At 41.4% G+C, this 20,272-nt stretch overlaps 1 protein-coding gene across 7 annotated transcripts in view; it reads left to right on the forward strand.

Moving 5' to 3' along the window:
- The first annotated feature begins 942 nt into the window (after nucleotides 1-942).
- ATRIP (ATR interacting protein) overlaps nucleotides 943-20,272 on the forward strand; it is a 29,037-nt gene continuing 9,707 nt past the window's right edge. The window contains exons 1-8 of one of the 7 annotated variants that reach the window (XM_034776540.1): nucleotides 943-966; nucleotides 3,615-4,068; nucleotides 10,242-10,324; nucleotides 10,619-10,789; nucleotides 12,545-12,660; nucleotides 14,755-14,915; nucleotides 17,491-17,586; nucleotides 18,478-18,607. In XM_034776540.1, coding sequence (XP_034632431.1) covers nucleotides 3,633-4,068; nucleotides 10,242-10,324; nucleotides 10,619-10,789; nucleotides 12,545-12,660; nucleotides 14,755-14,915; nucleotides 17,491-17,586; nucleotides 18,478-18,607 — 1,193 coding nt within the window. In that variant the 5' untranslated portion in view covers nucleotides 943-966; nucleotides 3,615-3,632. The other 6 variants (XM_034776537.1, XM_034776539.1, XM_034776538.1 and 3 more) reach the window with 6 other exon arrangements.

The following is a 20,272-nucleotide window of genomic DNA, read 5'->3' on the forward strand; positions in this document are numbered from 1 at the left end:
CTGCATTTGCAGATTGCCTCCAGCAGTCTGGCGCTCCTCCCCCGCTTCTCCTCCACTGCTGCCCAGCGTGCCGGGACGAACGGCTCAGGCTGTCCCTGAGCAAGTTCACAGAGACATTAGGCGAAGGCCAACAACAAGGGGGCCAGGGAGTCAGAGAAAGGGCAGGGAGGTTTTGGATGGGGGCAGTCAAGAGACAGGGGGTCGGGAGTTTGGGGCGGGGGGCTTTCTGGGGCCGGTGTGGATAAGGTTTTGGGCAGTCAGGGTACAGGTAGGGTCCTGAGGGACAGTTGGGGGGGGGTCTTAGGAGGGAGCAGTTAGGGGACAAGGAACAGGGAGGCTTAGGTAGGGGGTGGGGGTCCTGGAGGGCAGTTAGGAGCAGGGGTCCCAGGAGATGTAGTCAGGGGACAAGGAGCGGGGGGGGGGGTGGGGGTGCTGGGGGGGGCGGTCAGGGGGCAGGAGTGGGGAGAGGGATCGGAGCAGTCAGGGGACAGGAAGCAGAGGGGTTTAGATGGGTCGGGAGTTCTGGGGGGGGCTGTCAGGGGGTGGAGAGTGGTTGGATGGGGCATGGGAGTCCCAGGGGTCTGTCTGGGGGTGGGGGTGTGGATAAGGGTTGGGGCGGTCAGGGTACAGGTAGGGTCCTAGGGGCCCAGTTAGGATGGGGGGAGGGTCTCAGGAGGGGGCAGTCAGGGGACAAGAAGCAGGGAGACTTAGGTTGGGGGTGGAGTTCTGGGGGGCAGTTAGGGGCAGGGGTCCCAGGAGGGGGCAGTCAGGGGACAAGGAGCAGGGGGAGGTTTGGGGGTACTGAGGGAAGGGCTAGGGCAGGGGAGGGGCGGGGCTAGGGCAGGGCGCCTCCCATCCTCTTTTTTGCTTGCTGAAATATGGTAACCCTACATATGCTGTGATGTCACCGGGTAAGGCTGTGAGGTTAACTGGCTACGCTCTGTCAGGGGCCACACTGTTCCGGAGGTGGGTGGCTTTGTTCTTTATCCCCACATTTTATCCATGTCATTCTCCCACGAAGGAGCCTCCAGATACCGCAGCTGGTACCGGTCGCTTCAGGGATCCGGACTAGCGCGTAGAAACAACAGGGCGCTGAGGCAGGAAATGGGGCCTGCTGTTCTAGGCCTTATCCCTCACGCGGGCGCGTGACCAACCACTGACAAATTTACAGAGCTGGCCAATCGCTGAGACTCTTATATCCAGCAGCTCTACGCCCCTCTCTATCTGATCCTCCAGGGTGCCGTAGCGAGTTATGCTAGCCGGCCGTGCTCTGATTGGGTAGTGGGAATAACTGCTCGCCGCTGATTGGCTGCGCTGGCTGGCGGGGCCAGAGAGGGTGGGAAGGCAGGTGGTGGGGGTGCGCACCCTTTCGGGAAGGCCGCGATGCCGGGACAACAGCGGTGAGGCGGAGCTTCGTTCCGAGCCCTTGTGTGAGCGGCGACGAAGCGGAAGCTCGCGCGGTAACGGACCCGGTTGGGGAGGCAGTGCGGGCAGCTGGGATCGGACAGCGTTAGCCCCCGCTGGGGGGACTGTGCTCGGAGCTCTTGCTCCCGAGACTGTCCGGGGGTGGGAGCCACAAACCTCCGGGCCAGGGGGTGCGAGGGGCGGGGCTGTGCGCACAGGTACATCGGGACACCGTGCAAGCTACGCTCAGCTCTGCTCGCTGTTCGTGAGGGTCCCCATCCCGCTAGCGTGTCCAAGGAGGAGCTGTAGGACAAGAGACCGACGTGGTCATAGAGGATCTGATCCTTGAATATGGCCAGACGGACCCCAGCGCCCAGCCTGGCTTTTGCTTCCACAGTTAGCTTGTTTTGGCATCCGTCAGAGCTGCAGGAGTGTTTCTGTTTGGTTTGTCTCATATGGCATCAGAGCGGACTCCGGCTGGAGATAATCGGAGTTAGTTCAAAACCAGTGATTGTGGTTAGAAATATATTGTTTATGGCGGCAGGTGTCGTCTTAATTTCTTCCTGAATTACTTTTCTGTATAATGTAACGGAATTGAGTAATGCACCTTTACTGCCCTGCATTAGAGAGCATAACATAATCTTGATATGATCTGACTTGTGTTAATGTAAAAGCAATCAAGAAAGTATCAAAGCAAAACTTATGTCAAAGACAGTTTAATTATATGTCTTTATTATCTGAGTAGTACTTTATTTTCAACTCAGAGATGTTAAAGACCTTTTAGGTTATCTACTTAAAAATACTCCTGTCTATAGTGGTGGGTTTGTGGGGGGTTTTTTGGGTGGAGGGGTACTTTTGGATGTCTCAAACAGAATGAGGTTTCTAGCATTTCCTTTAGGAAACCCAATTTTATAGTTTTTATAGAAATATTTTGATACTCAGACTAATTTTGTACTTCTTTATTTAACGAGACACTGGAGAATGACTTAGGCCCCCAACTTTTACAAACCTTTTAAAGAACATGTGATGATTATGGCTTGTCTACAGTTAAAATGCTGCACTTGTCTACAGTTAAAATGCTGTAGTGCTTCAGTGAAGACACTATTTGCATCAACCGGCCTCCTTGAGAGGTGGTAACTAGGTTGACGGGAAAATTAATCCCTTGACCTGGTGCTGTCTACACCACGGGTTAGGTTGGTTTAACCGCGTAAGTCAGGATTGTGGATTTTTTCACACCTCTGAGCGACATAGTTATACCGACCTATTTTCCTACTGGAAATCAGGCCTTAGAGTTAAATGTTGCTTTCTAAAACAGATCTTGGCAGGACTGGCAGAAGTCTGTACCACTCGATGTATGTCATATATGGGTACTTTGATGCCAAGGGGACAACTATCAAGAAACTAAACATCTTTAGTGTGTTCTAAACTTTATCAGAGTAATATACAGATAGTGTTTTACTATGTATATGTCAGAAAGCTGCTTTTCTAATTGGGGGGGAATTAAAATAAAACTGTAACGATGTTATAAGGCACTCTTTTGTTCAGATTGTTAGCTGATCCTATGTATCAGCTAGTTTTGACACAAGATTGCTCTAGAATCTAATGCAACTTCAAAAACTATGTTGCTGTTTTTAGGCGTACTGTGACAGTTTTATGTTCTTGTTTAACTTATACAGAGACCCTAAAAATAAGACCATGTTGTGTCTTGCTCTTGGAAAACCTGAAGTATAGAATTTCAAGGGCATGAACAGGGGCATGTCTCCTCCTTTTTCTCGCCTCCTCCAGAGCACTTTTTGAAAGTGTGTTTGGCCCTTCTGATTCATGGATAGGCTCCTCTTGGAGTCCTATAGTTAAATTTCCATGGTGTTAAATAATAATCTGTAGAATGACATTTTTCTTATGGATGTAAACAAAACTACAATTGTTTCTTTTGTTCATTTCTGATGGCATGAAAAGCTTACGTTTCTATGTTGCTCTCCATTAAATGATCCAAAATCCCTTTCCAAATGGATGGGAAACTCTGGAGTTTGCAACATCACTTCATCTTTTCCAGTCAGTTAGTGAAGGACTGTGCTGGAGACTCTTGAACCCAGATCACTGTGTGGTAGCACACTTGTTTCTTCATAAATTCAATTGTTTGTATTTTGTGGAATAAATTTAATTTGGAAAAAGGTCCTTTGAGCATTAAAATGTTTTGTTTTGTTTCACAGGGTAAATATTTATACAGAATGTCAGTGAACTCATTATTTGGGAATAAGAAGAGAAATAGCTCCATATTATATGATGTGGATCAGGCACAGATTATGGCTTCATCTTCTGTTTATCGAGAATCCACTAGTCGAGGATGTATTGGGAACCACGGCGATGGCTTCCCCCCAAACAAGCGTTACAAAAGCTTTGAGTCAAAGTCCAAGCAAACAGAAGATTCTTTTGGAGACAATGATGACTTCACAGCTGATGACTTGGAAGAAATAGATATAATTGCTTCACAGGCTTTATCACAAGTTCTAGACTCAAATACTCTTTCTAGAACAACACACGTCCAGAAACCTGAACAGAATGCCAGACCATCCTTAACCCCAAACAACACCAATCAAAAGTCTTTAAATATTGAACAACGGAGTGTTGCCTCTAGTGCAGAAAGAAATATGAAAGAGCAATTCGGTAAGTGTAGTGTTGGAATATGGGAGTATAATTAGGGATGTGATTGCTTTGGTGTCTCCTTATTTTTCAGATCAGGGGATTGACATGCTGAACTTGTTCTTCCTAGAAAAATGTCTAAAATAATTATCTTTTGAGTAGATTCTTTAATCTCAGCTCCCAAGTAAATTTCACTGTTGCTGAAATGTTCATTTAGGTTCTTGAAGCTATCTTGAGTTACCAGAACTAGTGGGGGAAATTGTTCTAATCGTCAGGGGAATCTTAGTTCCTGGATAACTTAACTGTCAACATTTCAGAGTTGGTATGTACATCTAATGACATGTCTTAAAGAACTAGCTATAGAGCTTGGCAAATAGTATGACTGCATGTGATAAAATAGCATTAAGTAAGAAGTACCCAGAAGCTGTGCTCCAAATAAGTGTGATCATTTGGAAAGATCACACTTTGATATGTAGCACTGTTTTGTGTGTGTGTGCAGCGCTTTATCTAAGGAAAGTAAGCCAATTTAGCAAGCTTTAACTCAGTCACATAATGGCTCTGAACCAAGTTCTACTGTACCCATTACAGACAGTTAAATTGAGGTACAATAAGGTGAAGTAGCTTGCTGAAGGACAAGCAGCAAATGAGAGGCAGAAATGGAATTAGAAAGCAGGAAACCTGGCTTCCCAGACTTCAGTTCTAACCGTTAGGTTACACATGTGATTGTGTAATACACCTCTACCCCGATATAACGCGACCCGATATAACACAAATTCGGGTATAACACAGTAAAGCAGTGCTCCGGGGGGGCGGGGCTTCGCACTCCGGTGGATCAAAGCACGTTTGATAGAACGCAGTTTCACCTATAACGCGGTAAGATTTTTTGGCTCCTGAGGACAGCGTTATATCGAGGTAGAGGTGTATCTGTCATACCCACAAGTGATTTTTAAATTCCCTTTTGGGAGAGAAGGAAAGGTGACCTGTTCATAAATATCATGCAACAAACTTGAATCCTCTGAATGGATAGGATCTTCTACTCATTGTAAACGTTGATCAATAACTTTTTCTGGCCAAAACTAACCTCAATTGTTATTTGCAGTACTGTTTATAACATTTGTAATTTAATGAGAATCTACTAGTGGTCTAAGCACTGGTTATGAAATACCTCACTTCCCTGAAACATCACTTTTTAAATCCTAGCACAGTTTAAATCAGCTTTACATCCTTTTGGAGTACGTAAATTGAATTTTATGCAACTTGATTGTATATGGAGTCTTTCAGATAAGACAGGAATATCCATGTTCCTGACTCTTCGGCCAGTATGTGAAAGGTCCTGTAGCATTTGTGTAAGTAGAAGTTTGCCCGTGCCCTGGCCAAAATGCTCCCTCTCTTCCCAATTCCCCCCTCCCCCCCGAAAGCTGTACAGCATGCTGAATGTGGCTGTGTTTCATTGGTGCTATATGCATAGTTTACATAGCACCTTACAAACAAAAGAAAAATATCTCAAGTATGAGTGTCTGCCAGTTGAGTAAGCTGTAATGGAAAAGAGAGTGTTTTTTTTTTTTAATTGTTAGGAATTTAGCCTTAACTGGTCAGTGTCTGAATTTATAAAAGCTAAATTGATCCTTAACCCTGAAGCTTCTGTTTTGTGGGCAAAATTCTGTGCTGGTCCGTGGAGCCAGTCACAAGTTCAGAGCCCAGGTTTATGTCAGTTTAAGATTTGATGGGTGGGCACTGGAGAATACCTGGTGTTCTGAGCTCATTGCTTATCTGTGATAAGCTTAAAGGACACTTTCTGTTAAATTTGGCTTAAAATCTAAGTGGCGTGTATAAGAATGGGGTAGGAGAAAAGAATCTTCTACTAACTTAAGACCAATAGAAGTGATTGCATAAATTAGAAATCCAATAATATTTATAACCCAAACAAGTCAAAGTGGATAGGAACATAAAAGAAAAATAGAATCTTTTTTTGTTTGTTTGTTTTTAGTCAACTTTCATTGAGGACGAATTCAAAAAGTAAACAATCAAGATAAATATCAAAAGTAAACTAGATGTTTAAATTCTTCTAATTTCCTAGTTTCCAAGGCCAGAAGTGACCATTGTGATCATCTAGTCCGGGGTGGACAAACTTTTTGGCCCGAGAGCCACATCTGGGTATAGAAATAGTATGGCGGGCCATGAATGCTCACAAAATGGGGGTTGGGGTATGGGAGGGGGTGAGGGCTCTGGCTAGGGGCACGGGCTCTGGGGTGGGGCCAGAAATGAGGAGGTCGGGGTGCAGGAGGGGGCTCCAGGCTGGGGCAGGAGGGTGGGGTGTGAGGAAGGTGAGGGCTCCAGCTGGGGTGCAGGCTCTGGGGTGGGGCTGAGGATGAGGGGTTTGAGGTGTAGTAGGGTGCTCCAGGCTGGGACCGAGGGGTTCAGAGGGCAGGAGGGCGATCAGGCCTGGAGCAGGGGCACGGGGCTGGGGGTGCAGGCTCTGGGGTGGGGCTGTAGATGAGGGGTTTGGGGTTCAGGAGGGTGCTCTGAGCTGGGACCAAGGGGTTCGGAGGGCGGGAGGGGGATCAAGGCTGTGGCAGGGGTTGGGGCCTGGGGGGGCGGCTCAGGGATGCAGGCTTCAGCTGGTGATTATCTCAAGTGGCTCCTGGAAGCAGTGGCATGGCCCCCCTCCGGCTCCTATGCGGATGCGTGGGCAGGTGGCTCTGCTGTGCGCTGCCCTGTCCGCAGGCACCTCCCGTGCAGCTCCCATTGGCCGTGGTTCTCAGACAATGAGAGCTGTGGGGGCGACTCTTGGGGTGGGGGCAGTGTGCAGAGCAGATCCCCCTGACTGCCCCAACGCCTAGGAGCCAGAGGGGGGCCATGCCGTTGCTTTCCAGAGCCGCGTGGAGCAGCCCCTGACCCTGCTCCCGGCTTGAGCGCTGGAGCGGGGCAAGCCGACGGGGGAGCGGGGTCTGGGGAGGTTGAGGGCCGGATTAAAATGGCTGGCGGGCCGGATTCGGCCGGCGGGCCGTAGTTTGCCCACCCCTGATCTAGTCTGACCTCTTGTATAAAACAAACCATAGAACTTCCCAAAATAATTTCTACAGCATATCTTTTAGAAAAATATGCAATTTTGATTTAAAAGTTCTTGGTGGTGGAGAATCAACCTGTGGCCAATTATTTCAGTAGTTTAAGGTACTGCAAATAGGGTGGATTGATTTAAATCTCCTAGTGGAAAACCTCAATTTAAATAATTGATTTTAATCAACTTTTCCATTTGTACTTTAGTTATTTTCTAAAGAAAGGTGCATTCTTATTGGTTGATATAACCATTATAACATGTTGATTTACAACTAAGTAGTAGAGCCTTTACCCTAGATTTGATACATCTTTTTGCTACCTAGGAGAGTACACTATAATATACATTATTTTAAGCAGTGATATACCTTAACATTTTCAGATTCTTCTTTATTAATTGTACATTTAGTATGTTAGAAAATGAATGATACATTGCTTATTTAGCAGATAATTAACTTTGTGCTCATGATTTGTCAAGCTGCATTAGGATGGTAAATGGAATTTAATTAAACACACACAAAACACATACATAAACAACAAGGAGTCTGGTGGCACCTTAAAGACTAACAGATTTATTTGGGCATAAGCTTTCGTGAGTAAAAACCTCACTTCTTCGGATGCAAACACATACATTTAATTCTTATTAAACCAAACAAGTCCTTAATATACTACATAACCTGTTGTGCCATATTTATAAAGCTTGACCTTGAAAACTTGACGTTTTTCCCCCTGATTTTTTTTCTTTATGTAGAAAAAAGCACACTTGGACTCAAATATTTGATAGAGGCTTCTGGATTCAGTGATTTTATTTAAATGTTTTGAGATTATAATAAGTTTAGGCCTTTTTTAAAGAAACACTTATAATTTAAATGACAAAATAAAAATCTTAAATTGTTACAAAGTTGATTTTATCCACCCTCATTACAAATTGTTAGGCTGGGTTTTTGTTTTTGTTTTTTTGAGTAAAGAAATCCTACTGGATTCATTATAGTAAAATTATTGTGGAAATAGAAGTATCAATTTCCTGACTTGGTGCCAAAATACTGTGTGTGTATATATAGGCGTGGCAGAATTAGATTTTTATTTGTTTTATAATTTTCAGTGGATGACAGATTATTTTAAAACATTTTTTCAATTTTAATCGATTTAAATTTTCACAGTTGTGGGAAACTGTGAGGGGGAGGTCAGACAATTATTTAGTGACAGTAGATGTTGATCTTCAAAAAGTTAAAGCTTTATAACTATTAAAACACAAATTGTCAACATCACATTTCAAACTATACAAAGAAAATATGCTTAAATCAAACTGAGTTTCCAAACAACATTTTTCTCATTTTCCCGGTCTGTAAATTTTGATTGACAGAAATATTTTTTCATTGGTTTGCAAGTATACAGTGAAATGAACATTTACTGACATTTACCAATAAAAATATAATCCTTAGTAACTAGAATATATGTGAAAACAACAAGGAGTCTGGTGGCACCCTAAAGACTAACAGATTTATTTGGGCATAAGTTTTCGTGGGTAAAAACCTCACTTCTTCAGATGCATCGAGTGAAAGTTACAGATGCAGGCATTGTATATTGACACATGGAGAGCAGGGAGTTACTTCATAAGTGGAGAACTAGTGTTGACAGGGCCAATTCAATCAGGGTGGAAGTAGTCCACTCCCAATAATAGATGAGGAGGGAGGTGTCGATTCTAGGAGCGGAAAAACTGCTTTTGTAATGAGCCAGCCACTCCCAGTCCCTATTCAAGCCCAGATTAATGGTGTTAAATTTGCAAATGAATTTGAGTTCTGCTGTTTCTCTTTGAAGTCTGTTTCTGAAGTTTTTTTGTTCAATGAGAGTGAGGGATCATTTTCCAGGATAGGTTGTAGATCGTGGATAATGCGCTGGAGAGGTTTTAGCTGGGGGCTGTATGTGATGGCCAGTGGTGCCAAGCCCTAAGATACAACCGAATTTGCTCCAACCCCTCAGACAGAGACAAACACCTTCAAGATCTTTATCAAGCATTCTTAAAACTACAATACCCACCTGGGGAAGTGAGGAAACAGATTGACAGAGCAAGACAGGTACCCAGAAATCACCTACTACAGGACAGGCCCAACAAGGACAATAACAGAACACCACTGGCCATCACATACAACCCCCAGCTAAAACCTCTCCAGTGCATTATCTATGATCTACAACCTATCCTGGAAAATGATCCCTCACTCTCACAGACCTTGGGAGGCAGGCCAGTCCTCGCTTACAGACAACCCCCCAACCTGAAGCAAATACTCACCAGCAACTACACACCACACCACAGAAACACCAACCCAGGAACCAATCCCTGTAGCAAACCTCGTTGCCTACTCTGTCCCCATATCTACTCCGGCGACACCATCAGAGGACCCAACCACGTCAGCCACACCATCAAGGGCTCATTCACCTGCACATCTACTAATGTTATATATGCCATTATGTGCCAGCAATGCCCCTCTGCCATGTACATTGGCCAAACCGGACAGTCCCTCTGCAAAAGAATAAATGGACACAAATCGGACATCAGGAATGGTAACATACATAAGCCAGTAAGTGAACACTTCAATCTCCCTGGTCATTCTATTATAGATTTAAGTCACTATCATTGAACAAAAAAACTTCAGAAACAGACTTCAAAGAGAAACAGCAGAACTCAAATTCATTTGCAAATTTAACACCATTAATCTGGACTTGAATAGGGACTGGGAGTGGCTGGCTCATTACAGAAGCAGCTTTTCCTCTCCTGGAATTGACACCTCCTCATCTATTATTGGGAGTGGATTACATCCACCCTGATTGAATTGGCCCTGTCAACACTGGTTCTCCACTTGCGAAGTAACTCCCTGCTCTCCATGTGTCAGTACATAATGCCTGCATCTGTAACTTTCACTCTATGCATCTGAAGAAGTGAGGTTTTTACCCACGAAAGCTTATGCCCAAATAAATCTGTTAGTCTTTAAGGTGCCACCAGACTCCTTGTTGTTTTTGTAAATACAGACTAACACAGTTACCCCCTGATACTAGAATATATGTAGTGAGATGTTGAAACGTTATCAATAATAACTTGTTACATACTTCAAAGTGGAGTTGGTGTCAGAATTCTCTCTTTTCACCAGGAAATGGCACTGAAGATATTCGAATTAAAGACACATTTGGGTTTGAAGTACTGCAAACACAACATGAAGAAGTTAAGCAAAAGGTTAATTGCCTCTTTCTTTTTTTTTTTAATCTGCTAGTGTACTGTTTATTATAGCAATTTTTGGTGGTGGTTTTAGTTGTGACCTTTGGATTAAGTCCAGTTGAAGGTATCTTTAATCACATTGCTTATGATACCTGGATCTGCAGAAGTCCAGTCTGCTTAAAAAACAAATCAGTTTACTCTTCAGGAGAACAACTCTAGGTCAAATTGTGATTTCTGTTGGTTTTGGGTGGATTGAATCCATAATATCAGTGGTGTAAATCCACACTTCTTAAAGGTATGCTCTGCTTACAGCTGAAAGAAATACAGGATGAAATCCTTGTTAAAAATGGAGAAATTAAAATTTTGCGGGACTCAATGCTGCAGATGGAATGCACTTTGGAGGAACAGAGAAGATCATACATGCTACTGGAAAAGGAAAAAGATCAGAGACTAAGTGAAAAAGAAAAAGAGTTCTCCAAAAAGGTAGCATGTGTGTGGGTTTTTTTTTTTTTTTTTTTTCCTGTGACAGCTGTCTAACTTCTTATGTGGAAAAGCTCAATTGATTACTATTTTGCTTAAGTCACAATCATTACCTAATCAAGAGAAGAGCACTTAAAGCAAACTTTCCTCTAATTTTTTATCCAGCAAAGTTACATATAGGAAAAAACAGGCTACCAAATTATGGTATAATTTCCTCATAGGGGATAGTGGTGATGTTCTTCTAACAAATTATAGGAGTGTTGCACAGGTGGCTTTTGGAAGAACCTGGAACATTCAAACTAGAATTACAATGGTTTTCAGTTATGGGGCTGTATCTCTGTTTTTACAGCCAAACTCCAACTTCCGGTATCTTCAGTTTCCCCCAAAGCACTGTGAAAGGTTGCTGCTGCTTACTCCACTACTCAGGTCCTCTAGTGCAATCCTCCCTTGAGTAGCAACTAACTGCTGTAACCATCATGATGAGTTTGCCTTATTGTACCAATGTTTGGTTGTGTTGTATGGTATCTGATTCTCAGCTGGGATAGCATACAAGTGAACTGAGTGTTTGACTTAGGTTGCATTGAGTTAATAATTGTAGTTTTGGTATAGTAATATGGTAATCTATATGTAGATGTGAGAAGGTTGGTGGTAGCTGAGCAAAAGGTAAATTATTAGCATAAACAAGTATCTCCACAGCGAAGCCCTTTTCTTTTGACACTGACTTGAAAGGGAAGGTTATCTTAAAGCTTCTCAGTAGCACTTGAAACTTTATGATTAATTTGGAGGTACAGAATGCACTTGTCATTTTAATAGGTTTGCTCCTTGGTGACTGCTTATAGATTAAGAAGATTGGTGAGATGCACACATAGAGACATTAGTTTTATTAATAGTATGATCAAGATAAACAAAATCACAGAACTAGAAAAACAAGAATGACAGCAGAATTCACATCATGTATATTCATGAATCCGCAAATCTGTGGGTTCCCCTTAAAATGAGATTTAGCGTTAAGATGGTCACCAATGTGTTATCCCAAGATCCTGCTGAGGGCTGGGTATGATTCCCTTTTTAGCCACGTATTCCTTAGATCCACCTATTTCCAAGACCATATTTGATTAAGTCTTGTCTTTTTGTTTATATTTGCCATTCCTGCTATTCATTTTTGGGACAATTGTTGTAAGCATTTGCACCGATAGAATGTTCTGTATGCAGTCCTGTTAAGGAAGTGTGGCTAAATAAACCTTAATTGTCTAGACAACAAACTATAAAATATATATAATATAATATATTGTTAAATCTTATGACCAAGGTTACTTACTAATGCTAACTTGTACTAGGCCTAATGTGGCCTTATGCTAATTATTACTGTCAGTAGGCCACAAGCTAAATACTAGGAATCTGACTCACTGCAAAATGTTTGTTTGTTTGTTTATTCCTGTCTGCATTATAGCATTAGTTTCATTTGCATTAATTTAGCAAACATCTTAACTCTTTCTAAGATAGAAATGATTATTCTTGATCTGAGCTCAAGTCATGCGTCAAAGGTCAACAATCTTATGCTATACCATCCCAATCATTGAAGGTTTTAAAGGATACATTAGTCAAACACTGTCAGGATGGTTTAAGTATACTTAATTCTGCCACACCACTTGGTAGGAGGGAAGCAGGGGATGGAATGGACTAGATGACCTTCTGTGTTTTGTTACTCTTCCAATTTATATAGTGTTTAATGCAAAATTACTCGCATTCCTTTTTCAGTTACAGTCCTTGCAGTCAGAGTTGCAGTTTAAAGATGCTGAAATGAATGAATTGAGAGCAAAACTTCAGAACTGTGAAAGAACTAAGCCTGTTACTCCGTCAGTTACAAACGCCAGGTACCAAATAGTTTTGAAAGACAAAAATTCAAATGTGAATTATTTCACGTATGGAGTTTCATTAAACATTGCAGACCAACTTCTCTACTGGCGTAACTCAAATGGTGTCAGTGGACTTATGCTGGGAGAGAATCTGACCATGTCTCTCTTCATATACAAATGCAAAGAGCAAAGGTTGTTGGAAAATTGCAGTGCACTAGCATTCTTTTGTCAAGTGCAGCACAAACATCACATGAGCAAATAAAGTGTGTGAAAATTAGTTTCCCAGGGTATAAAATAACAAAGCTAAAGACTGAAGTGTAAACCTCTGATTTAGTCTCTCTTCATTGTAAAGTTGCTTCTAGCTAAAATGTGTCCTTTACTGTGAATTTTAAAGTGTTAGATTTATTGAGATTTGTGTTTCAGGTTTATTCAAAGCATAGTTTTGATACAGCCCTAGAATATTTATTACTCAGATTAAAAACTGTTCAGTTCTCCAGGGTCTTTCGTAAGATCAGAGAACTCTTTTTTTTTTTTTTTACTTAACACATGAAAAATTTCTTTAATGTTTTGGGTTCAAACTCTTAGCATAGTGCATGCACTGATATCTGTAATCATTAAAGATCTAGAAAACATGACCTATGAGGAAAGATTGAAAAAATTGGGTTTGTTTAGTCTGGAGAAGAGAAGACTAAGAGGGGACTTAATAACAGTTTTCAAGTACATAAAAGGTTGTTACAAGGGGGAGGGAGAAAAATTGTTCTTCTTAACCTCTGAGGATAGGACAAGATGTGCTTAAATTGCAGCAAGGGAGGTTTAGGTTGGACATTAGGAAAAACTTCCTGTCGGGGTGGTTAAGCATTGGAATAAATTGCCTAGGGAGGTTGTGGAATCTCCACCATTGGAGATTTTTAAGAGCAGAAATGGTCTAGATCAGTGGTCCCCAACCTTCTTCGTCTGGCAAGCGCCAGATGATGAGCCACGGAGGACCATGGCGACGGACGAGCATCCGCCGAAATGCCGCCGACAAGTGGCAACGTCAATCGGCGTCGCCGCCACCGCCAAGCAGCGTCATCCAGAGGCGTTGCCGCCGAAAATCGGCGACATTTCGGCAGCAACGCGTCTGGATGATGCTTCTTCTCGGCGGCATTTCGGCGGATGCTCATCCACCGGCCAGTACGCAGGCGCACTTAGACACCCGAGCAGGTGCCATGCCGCCCGCGAGCACCGCGTTGGGGACCCCTGGTCTAGATAATACTTAGTCCTGCCATGAGTTCAGGGGACTGGAATAGATGATCTCTCAAGGTCCCTTCCAGTCCTATGATTCTATATTGCAGAAGTTCACCTAACATGATTCCTTTGTCCTCCATTAGCCTAGGTGGATGTGTCTTTTTTTTTTTTTTTTTTTGCTCTGGCCCCCACCAGTCCCAGATACTTGTATGATGGGATTTTAAAGTTCCCTGTGCCTTGTTTGGCTTTTAAATTGAGAGCTGGACCAGGACCCACATGTTTTACCTCTTGGAGCTGCTTGAGGGGGGTTATTTTAAGTTTAATCTTGTAGTATACTACATGCCTTTACAGCCATAACTGGTGAGACAGTGGATCCATAACAGGAAGTTGTAGAGCACAGAAGACGAGATGCTCTACTGTGAACTCTTCCACTGTGCCTGTCATAACAGATTTTTTTTTTCTGTTGACCTGTGATAAGCTGACCTCTTCCCCAACAAAATAAGTTTGACTTTTTCAGCCAGCCTCTGCATCTTGCATTGCCCCAAAAGCTATATGTATTTTGAGCTGGATCATGCCCTAGCTAGTTAAGTAATTCAAGTGTAAATAACACACACTAACAATACTGTAAATACAGGTGGAAATATAGTATGTTCTTGTATTTTGTGAAATAACTTGTTTTGATTTCACAGACAGTTAGCAAACACTTCAAAATGTGCAATTTGTCTTTGAGTAAATTAGTACATAATGCAATACCTTTGGCACATCAGAATTAATGGCAATTGATGTGTATTTAAAAAAAAAAGTGTGATACTTCTTATTCGTAACATTCAGAAATTAGCACAACACAAGTAGTACTTTATCCAAGCATTTGATTTAATCTTTTAGCCCTAGGAAGAGTCCCTCCAGAATTGTAAAATTGGAAGCATGTTCTCTTCAGTCTGGAAAAAGATCTTTCCCTACAAAAGAGACTTTCAGCGCTGACATGTCCCTTAAAGTATCCTGTTCTGCAGCAAATTTGTCTTCTGAGACTTCTTTGAACAAGGAGGGTAAGGCACTGTTTTTATAGCATCCAAAAAATAGCTAGATGTAAAGCTTTGGGTTTCACTGTTGCTTGTATTCATCTTGTACTGTATGTCTGAACAGTTTGTATGGCCTTTCTTCACTTACCATAGTAACATACTCTGGCTTTCCATTCAAAAATTCTCTTCTCCTTTGCAGCTAGTTGTATTAACTCCCTCTGGCTGAAATTTGTTTTAGCTCTCATGTACAGTCTCAGGAGCATGTATATTGCTCTCAGTCAAATATGAAATTTCTTTTAGCACCAGTGGGAGTTTTATATTGAAAGGCATGGATTTAAATGTACACGTTGCATAAAAGCTTTCTGTGCTGTCTTAGTAGTTTTTAGCCTTTTTTTAAAAAAAACCCACACATTTTCTGTTTCTTGCCAAAAAACCAAGTTCTTTCCTCTTGAATAATTACCTTTATTTAACATCTCTTTCTGGATTTTTGGATTAGTACCTCTTGTCATTTAATAGCCTAATATTTCTTTCCCTTCAAAAAGGAAGGGATGTACGTATTCTATGTGTTTACTCGTAATGAAGGATTTGGAAGACTGTTTGCACAGTTCTTACTTTTGAATGGATTTGGGGATTAAATACCATTAATAAAATTGTTTCAGTTGCTGGACACTGGAAGAGTACATGACTATTGGAGAACCCTACTTTGAGAGATCTGACTCTGCAAGATTCTCTCAATGAAGTAAATGGAATTACTCATTAGATTCTTTGTGAGAGTAAGGGGTCCAGGATCTGGTCCATACACCCAAACAGCAATTAAAATTTCATCTCTTCTAGAAGGTTGGTAATATGGCAAAAGTCTGCCAAAAGGGTGTAATAGTTCATCTATCTCTCAAAAATAAATATTTTAAAAATGATGTGGATAAGTAAAGAATACTTTAAAAGACAATTTGAAGCTGGGAAAACCACTAAATACAGTGATGTAAAGTGAAGTAATGCACATGTGGCAGAGTCACAGATTAATGCTAGGAAACAATAAAGCTCAGACATCTGCTCAGATCTGCAAGTGGCCAAACGATCAACTAACCTTTATAGGAACAACTAAGCTGAATCAGAGCAGTTGTCCATCTAGTCTAGTATCCTGTTGCAAACAAAGAGCAATACCGGCTGCTTTAGAAGAAAAGTGCAAGAAACCTCGCAATAGCTGTGAAGTATAAATACTTACACATCCATTTCAAAACACTGGATTTTTAGCCACTACTGTTACAACATTCAATATTGTTATCTATATAAATGGCTAATATCTTTTTTTTAATCTGGCTAAGGTTTTGTTCTTAATTGTAACTTTGGGCAAGGAGTTCCAGGGCTGTCATTGATTATATAGTAAAGCACTTTGACATCCTCAAGTGGAAAGAACTATAAAAATGTTAAGTATTGTTGAGGACTGCATGGTCACTCTGAAAATCTAAGTTCACTTATATCCTCATTCCTTGACAACTAATGTTGATTAACTAATTAAAAAAAAAAATCACTGTGGAATGGTAATGTTGAACTAGCCTATGACTAAACTGTAGAGCAGTGGTTTCCAAACTGGGGTTTGTGAACCCCTGCGGGTTTGCGAAATGTTACGGGGGGTTCTCGGGGGGGGGGGAGGAATTACCTTATGGTGGACAGAGCTGTTCCTAGGGACCCTGGGCAGTACGGGGCCAGCAGCCCGGAGCCCCTAGACTTCCAAGAGCTAAGCAGATCAAAGCAAATCTATCTATCACACTGAGGAGATTTAAACTTCGACTCCTTATAAGAAATGAAAAGGGAGGTGGATATTTTTTTGCTGTTTTTAAAATTAAATAGGCAGTTAGTATTGTTTTTAAAATTACTATGAAGGACAAGTTTAAGCTTTGTTGTAACATGAGTTGTTTGCCTAGACTGCTCAAGACCTGAATGCTTGTGTTGGAGGAACTCTTTGAGTTGGCTACTTAAATACCTTCATGCTGTTTCACATCTGATATTCCTTGATGAAACATAGGAGCCTTGTCTTCTAACAGGCTTATTCAAAGTGATACACGCTATGAAAGTGAGATCTTGGAAGAGTGTTGCCATTTTCATAACGTAATAAAAATACTGTAATGATAAATAATAATTAATAATAGTGTGTAATAAGCATGTCACAAAAACAAATTTTATATTTCCAAGATCACTGCTTTTATAATTTATACTCAGGTAAGGAAGAAAATCCCTGGAAATACTCATTTTTAAGAAAGGGGGTTTGCAAAACTTGACCTTTTAGTGAAAGGGATTCATAGGTTGTTAAAGTTTTGGGAACCACTGCTGTAGAGCAAAGGCACACTTTTTCTGTTGACTTTCTCACTGTCTAATGCAGAGGGATCAATTAAGGTTGCCACATCAGCATTAACTCTTGAGACTTTGTTTGAAATAACTGAGTTAAGGCAAAGTAACGTAATCCATAATCACACTTTTTTCTCCAGGTACTTACTAGCTATATCACAACTGTTATCTGATTGAATATGCATGCCGATTAAATACAGTTACAAATATATAAGGAGCTGGTTTTACTACTTGCATCACTGTACCCTTTTTGTTTCAGACAGTAAGATCCCCTGTCCTGAAATCGAACTTGTGAAGCAAGAACTGTTGGAGAGAAACGTGTCTTACAGTTTTGTTCAAAGACAAAACACCCAAGGTAACTCCATCTTCTTAATTCAGAAATTAGGTGGCACCAGAGCCAGAAGTTGTCAAAGGACCACTGGGTATGCTTCTATTAAGCAACATTATTATGTAGTATACAAAGTACAATATTATTGTTCAGGAAGGTGGTGATGAAATAATGCTTTCATTATTAGGACCGGGATCTTAATCTAGAACTTGTAGGAAGATATTGTTATCCTATATTGCTATAACCTTTCTCAAAAAAATATTTACTTTGGCACCAGTGGAAAGAGATGGGTTGAAAAATTTCTGTGGTGTAATTATATGGCCACCTCTTTCTTTCTTTCTTTCTTTCTTTCTTTCTTTCTTTGACTCTAAATCAATTGATGTTATGATTGCTTTTCACTGTAAAAAGATGTAGAAGAGAGGAAAGAATAGTTTTTGTTTGCTTTTAAATATAAGTACATGCAGTAAGAGTATAGCAGCATCTCCAAGCCTTCAACACTAGGAAGCTACCAGTACACTATTTTATTCTGAGGTCAGAGTGGCATTATATCTGTTAACACTTAGTTTGGCTCTTGGATACTGTCCTGGGGGCCAAATAAGTAACTAGATAGAGTAGGTGTGTTACTAGGCCTTTGGATAAGGCATTTTACTAAATTGAGATGAGATAGGGAATCTGTGGATATGTTTCTGTGGTGATGACTATTGACCTAAAAATGTAATTCATGTTTGGAGATCTGTTTCCCTAATTAAGGTGAAAAAAATATTCTAGATAAATCTTAAATTCACATTTCTGTTAGGTGTACTACAAATACGATGAAGTCTGTTTGGAGTTTAGATTCCTTGTTTCAGTGAGAGTCTTTTAGTTTCACATTCCAATGGATAGAAAAGAACATCCTAAGACACTTATATATCTTTGCAGGTTCTGTCTTACTAAATGCACTGATGAAACAGCCTATTGCCCCTGGGTCATTACTAGGACTCTGTCATCTTCTTAGCAGTAACTCTGAAGTGCTATCTGGATCTGTCTTGCAGCCTAACTTTTTCAACACGTAAGTTTTTAACTGTAAAAGGCTGATAATGGTAATAATTTATCTCTTTAGAGATAAATTTTACTCTTTGCAGGGAGTACATTTACAGTACATTTTAAGTTTATTTAAATATGAATGTGGGACAAAAACCTATGTGCATAGGCCTTGCAGCATGGCTTATGAGATTGTTTTGCTCATTTCTGTTTGCCTAATTGCTTTTTGTAGATCAATCTCTTTTCACATGATGTCTCAAAATAATTTATCCTATGCTTAATTATTCTGGTAAACAATCCTTTGTGTTGTTCTTTAAGTGTCTTGCCAAACATGTTTGCTCACAATCTCTAGATCTTGCTGATATTTGGGGATTTTTGTACCTTGCAAATGTTTTCTTTGATGTAATTATTCAGAGGTCTCTTAGTACATATAAAATTGAGTCACCATAAGTCTTGTCAAATTATGCTTTTAATCAATATTGCTTATAATGGAGGAAATTTATCTAAGTCTTCTCTGCGCTGCAACTGTCAAAGCAGTTATATAAGTTCTAAAATGTTAATACTGTAACTAGATGCCATATAAGTACTTAATGACCTATACATTTTCAACTTTAAAGGATCTACAGTAATTCTTTGATGTGTATTTTATCTCTGGATCTGAAAGGACTGATCATTTTAGATCCAGTTGTATTTTGGGTGCATATCTTGAAATTAATTTTTTTTTTTTTACACCTTTTTTGGTTTTTCATCACTCTGACTTTTAATTGTATAGAAATCAATTTCTCCTGTACTTAGCTTCTAAAGTATCTTAATCTTGGATATCTTGCTCTAAAAGTACTAGTGCTTTGTCTCTTTTCAGATATAGTGTTCCAAGCCAAGTTGTCTTCAATACCATAGCCCTAACTATTTACATAAGTAAAAGCTGTGCAACTGATTTCTATGAGCTGCCATTGTTGCTTCCCCCAAGCCTCTCCATTGTTCGTTCTTACCTACTACATTTCCTGTGACCAGTTTACTCTCCATTGCATCAGATTGCCTACAATACAATAATTCTGCCTCTTGTATTGTTTGTGTGTGGTTTAGCCCTTCATTTATGGCTTCTACGTATTACAAGACCTTTCTTCCCAGAAATCGTGCTGGATTCCTCTAAATCAATTTTGGCTTTGATGTCTTCTTAAACCCTTTCATCACTTGGTGACTTTCCCTGTAACTAAAGCTAACGTAGTCTCGTCGCCAGGGCCGGCTCTAGGCACCAGCAAAACAAGCTGGTGCTTGGGGCGGCACATTTTTAGGGGCGGCATGGCCAGTGCCAGAATGCCGCCCCTAAAAATGTGCCCCGGCCGCCCTAGCTCACCTCCACTGCTGCTGCCACGGCGCGCGAAACAGCTGATTCGCGCACCGCTACTCGCCCTCCCTCCCAGGCTCTCAAACCTGGGAGGGAGGGGGAGATCCCGAGCGGCCATTTCGCTTGCCGCTGCTCCCCCTCCCTCCCAGACTTGAGAGCCTGGGAGGGAGGGGGAGAAGCTGCGCCCGCGCCGCAGCCACTCGGAGTCTCCCCCTCCCTCCCAGGCTCTCAAACCTGGGAGGGGGGGGGAGATTCCGAGCGGCCGCTGTGCGCGAAAGAGCCGTTTCGTGCATCGCTGCTCCCCCTCCCTCCCAGACTTGAGAGCCTGGGAGGGAGGGGGAGAAGCGG

The sequence above is a fragment of the Trachemys scripta genome, chromosome 7 (assembly GCF_013100865.1).
Source record: "Trachemys scripta elegans isolate TJP31775 chromosome 7, CAS_Tse_1.0, whole genome shotgun sequence".
Lineage (NCBI taxonomy): Eukaryota > Metazoa > Chordata > Testudines > Emydidae > Trachemys > Trachemys scripta.